The following is a 5,070-nucleotide window of genomic DNA, read 5'->3' on the forward strand; positions in this document are numbered from 1 at the left end:
TTTTTAGATAGTCTCATTCTATGCCCTGGGTAGAGTGCCATGGCCTCACAATTCACAGCAACCTCAAACTCCTGGGCTCAACCAATCCTCTTGCCTCAGCTTCCCAAGTAGCGGGACCACAGGCACCCACCACAACACCTGGCTATTTTTAGAGATGGGATCTCACTCTTGCTCAGGCTGGTCTCAGAACTCCCGAGCTCAGGCAATCCACCTGCTTCAGCCTCCCAGAGAGCTAAGATTATAGGCATAAGCCACTGTACCGAGCCACTAAACTTTCTATAATTAGCATATGTTGGCTTCTTTAATAGCAATTTTATTGAAATATAATTTGCATGCTATGTAATTCTCCTATGTAAAGTGTACAATTCACTGGCTTTTCATATATTGTTATGCAACTATGTGTACTGCTTTTACAAGCAGAAAAAAATTTAAGTAAATAGATCTGTGGTTTATAAAAACGCTCTAAAAATACATTGTTTTCCTTTATGTAAATAGATATGCTCTGTGTTTAACCACAATGAGGAGCTACTTTCAAGGACGCCAACCAAAATGTGCTGTGAGCAGCTCCGTCGAAATCAGTGCAGGTAGCGTGGGGGTTCCCTTTTCTGAGGCTAGATGCTCTAACTGTACTTAGGTGAAGTTCAAATAAAAGTGAGAAAGTGATCACGGTATTTACCTTTACAGTGCTTGTGGTCGGGAGTCGGGGTGTAGCCGCTGTGGCATGAGCACATGTAGGAGCCTTCGAGGTTGGAACAAGTACCATTTGTGCAGACATTTGGTTCCAGGCACTCGTCCACATCTTGAAGAACATTGCGTAATGGAAAGGTCAAAAAAAAAGAAGCAAAAAGAAAACATGAATAAAGTTAAATTTGGTTAGAAACGGAAACAGTAGATGGTCAGAGGACAGGGCAGATTCTTGGAGATAAACTTTGAAATTAGCCCTGAGGAGGGAAAGCAGCTCTACTGCGCCCTGCCTGGCTCCTGGTTCTTTCTCTGCCTGTTGTACTTTCTGAAAGCTCCCTCACAAAGAAACCAAGTATGCTTTGTAAGTAAACTCGAGAAGGACGGAAGGCTTATTGCTGGGGAGAGGGAGGAAGAGAAGGTAGTTTCAGAGCAGTATCTGCTACAAAATAAAATTTTCTAAAGAATCAAAGATGGGTTGAGGGCTACTTAGGGAATTGATGAGTTCTGGAGGGTACGAGGGTTCACAAAAGCAAAAGATGTGACTCATGACCCACAGGCCAGTTTTAACAGAAAGGTGAAAAAGATTCTATCAAAGCACCTAAGATGGCAGCAAATCCATCTGATAACAAGCAACGTGAGGGATACATTTAAACATAAACCTCCCGGGCAGTTTGAAGGGAGGGTCCAGGGTGAACAATGAGATGATGAAGATGATGATGACAGTAACAGCTAACACTTGTCAAGTTCTTACTATACGTACCCATTAAAGGCTTTATATATATTATCTCACCTAATCCTTACAAAATTCATGTGGCCTAACCATTTTACAGAAGAAAGAATTGAAACTTAGAGAAGGCTGCATAGTTAGAAAATGATACTTCTGAGATTTAAACCCAAAGCTCGTCCTTTTAACCCGACTCTAAGTTTCTGTTACAGGCAAAGCTCAGTCGAGGGTTAGAAACAGCTGAATAGAGAGACTGTGTGTTTACATTTGTTTTTATTATTTACTAGCAGTTACCAGAATACAGAATATAATCACCTAGTTTTCATCGATTTCAGTCAACATTTATTAAGTTCCTACTGAAATACTGTTATAGAAAAATAAAAATTTAAGCTCTGTGCCCCATTTGAAAGCCCCTGGGTTAAGTCCGTGGTAGGGAGTCGTGACAGACCCCGGACAGCACCAATAACCAAAAACTTAAAGAAGAAAAAACTTCAATCACAAAATGTTAAAACCACACACACAGTGACAGGAGTGAGTCTAATCTTACAGCAGCCTATAACTGAAACACCTTGATCACAAGGCTGACAAAAAGAGGAAAGGGCTCTCGATCGCATCCACTTCCTTCTGCAATGCTCACCACGCCACGGCAGAAACAAAGCTGTCCTGTGTCCTCTTAAGGTAGAGTTAGAAGCACACTTACAACACAAATCTAATCTTAACTCCGGGATGGAGAGTTCAGATCGCATTCATTTGCGTTGCATTTCTTTAGAAGTATATCCTTTCTCACAATAAAATTCAGAAACAGAGCTGCAGGAAGACACAGCCAAGGGGCGTCTGTGGTGTGCACATGTGTGTGTTCCACGTGCACAGAGAGACAAGCCAGGAGCTGGCACGGCCTGGGTGCTCTGTCGCTTTCACAAAAAACAACTAATTATAGCAAACTAACCCTTGTCCCCATGACGACGAAAGCAGCGCTTCCAGACTGACTCATTACCCACCCTTTCTTTGGTTGTGGGAATCCACTTCTGTAAACACTGAAGGCAAACAACTGAAAGGACCGGCCAAGCGTCAAAGCCAAAGTAAATAATGGAGCAGAGGGAGCCTAGACACCGGGCCTGGACTCCCAGACGGCAGCAGGGAAATGTCATGTCTAGTATCTGGTTGGTTTCAAAACGTTAACAAGCTCAGAATGTACAGCTCGCTCTCTTTAATTATGTAAGAACCAGGGAAAATGAGTGATAGGGCCATAGACTATGATAGCAAAATCAATTTTTAAGACCATTATTTTCTCTAGGTAAAGGAAATTAACAGATGTTGCAGATGATCATTCATGAGATATTTATAAAACTTACGGTTTCTCCTAGGCTACTCGCATGGTTAATGATGAAGTACCAAAGCCCTGGAATATCTAGGGTGGCCTGGTGTATCTATTCCTTTCTTTACTAATTGTAGATGAAATTGCGTGGAATTAGAATCTGGTCAAGCCATCACTTATGTGTAGATAGAACAGGTTGAACTGAATGAGTACGTGGTCTTAAGGGCACCATGCTCTCGAGAAAAGACACAGTAAAGTATCATTAAAGAATCTCTACCAGGAAGGAAGGTGTCTAGAGAGCTGCCACACATAAACACACATGATGGATACAAATGGAGGGAAAGAAGTCAGCACTGTGTCCCCAGCCCGGACTTCTCTAACTACAGACCCTACATCTCACTGCTCAATCTACTGGACATCTCCTCCATGCCCCACAGGTACCTCTGAGTTTTCACAGCCACGACTGATCCCTCTGCATCTTCTCTTAATGCTGTTTCTCCTACCAATTTATGGTTTCCCCGCAAATGCTCAAGTAAGGAACTTAGGAGTCAACCCTTATTCTCTTCAATTTATTGCCAAGTCTTATCAATATACCTTCCAAACATGTCTCAAAAGCATCCACTTCACTTCGTTCCCTCTCTCCTGGGTTACTGCCATGGTCTTGGCTTTTCCAAGGCTGGCCTTCTCTACTCCATCATCCAGCTTGCAGACGGAGTAACCTTTCTAAATCAGTCACCTGATCAAAAGCATTGCTCCTCTACTTTAAAAAGACTTCAGTGGTTTTCAGGGTTCTACGGGTTTTTTGTTATAATAATTAGCTTCGCATACAGGGACGGTTCGTGCCTTCAAAACCCACGGTAAGTTTTTAAAATAATCTTTATTGTGAAATAGTTTCAGGTCTTAAAAAAAAAAATTGCCAAAAAAATATATAGTATACAATGCTCCCTTATACTCCTTACCCGCTTTCTCTAGTTGTTACTATTTGGACCATCAGTGAATAGTTTTTTATTTGTCTTTTTTTCCCCTTTGATTTCACTAGATTTAGGGGGTACAAGTTAACTTCCATAATAGGCATATAATGCACAGTGGTGAAGGCTGGGCTTTTAGTGTAACTCTAGTGTCACTAGGACAGTGTACATTGTACCCAGCAGTAACCTTTCATTCCCTACACCCCTTCCTCTCCCCTTTTAAGTCTGCAGGGTCCATTATACCACCGTGGGTCCTGCATAGTCACAGCTTAGCTCCCACTTTTAAATAAGAACATACAGCATTTATTTTCTGTTCCTGAGTTACTTCACTTGGGGTAATGGCCTCCAATTCCATTCAAGTTGCTGCAAAAGATATTATTTCATTCTTTCTTAAGGCTGCGTAGTGCTCCATGGTGTGTGTGTGTGTATTTATGTGTATATAAATGTGTACATAGTACATGCACTTTTTCTTTCTACACTCATTAGCTGATGGACACTCATGTTGATTCTATATTTTTATAAATGTGAATAATGCTGCCATAAACAGCCAGTTGCAACTGGCCAGAACTCAGAATGATGAAATCGTCATTAAAAGCAGGTATCAGATGGGCAACAAACTCCAGGCTGAAGGTCAGCCCAAGGAATACAGTGTTGAACGATGAAAGTGGCTCTCAAGAGAATGAAATCTGCAACTTGAAAGAAGCAGCTACATTAGCAGAAGAGCCAACAAGAGTTGTCAAAAACCATCAAGGGATGATATGCATTGGGTAGAGTCTGAAAATGACAGACATTTGAAGTGGAAATAAACTAATGAGAAGAAAGGGTCGTGTGCTCTGAACTAAACGCTAGAAGAAAGGATGGGCCTCTCAACACCTGCTAACCCTTTACGTGTTGCTGCCCACAACAATTTCTGGTTTAATTCGTAAATCAAGGAACAGCATCAATCAGTAAGATCAGCTTACATGGCCTAAATACAAAGAGACTATTGATGGTTTCAGCAAGTTCACCACGCAGTCAGTGGAAGAAGCAGAAAATATAACTGGCATAAAATCCCTGCAGAATACTGGGGTTGGAACAGAAATTCTTAGATGAGTTTTATTAAGAAGCACAAAGTAGAATACCAAGTTTATTATGTAAAACATTGTAGATGTTTAATTACAGCAATGTAAAAAAATACCATCAGTGAAAGGAAGGAGGAGAAAAGAGATTGACACACTACAACAGCCCTATGACATAGGGATCATCACCTCTACCAATGACAACTAACAAAGGCCAAATGTGGGATTCTTCTCCAAATTGGTGTGATTATAGAAAAATTTCAAGAAGTCTTTAATGTTCTCATGTAGGATTTTCAACTAAAAATTGCAAGTAAAAAAAAA

The 5,070-nt window shown here is 41.0% G+C and overlaps 1 protein-coding gene across 8 annotated transcripts in view; it reads right to left on the reverse strand.

The window, feature by feature from the left end:
* LTBP1 (latent transforming growth factor beta binding protein 1) overlaps window positions 1-5,070 on the reverse strand; it is a 437,504-nt gene that overhangs the window by 111,655 nt on the left and 320,779 nt on the right. For all 8 annotated transcript variants that reach the window (XM_023516658.1, XM_023516653.1, XM_023516654.1 and 5 more), the window contains one exon: window positions 677-799. In XM_023516658.1, coding sequence (XP_023372426.1) covers window positions 677-799 — 123 coding nt within the window. The remainder of the gene's footprint in view (window positions 1-676; window positions 800-5,070) is intronic.

This window comes from Otolemur garnettii, unplaced genomic scaffold (genome assembly GCF_000181295.1).
Source record: "Otolemur garnettii isolate 467f Iridium unplaced genomic scaffold, OtoGar3 scaffold00095, whole genome shotgun sequence".
Taxonomy (NCBI): Eukaryota; Metazoa; Chordata; class Mammalia; order Primates; family Galagidae; genus Otolemur; species Otolemur garnettii.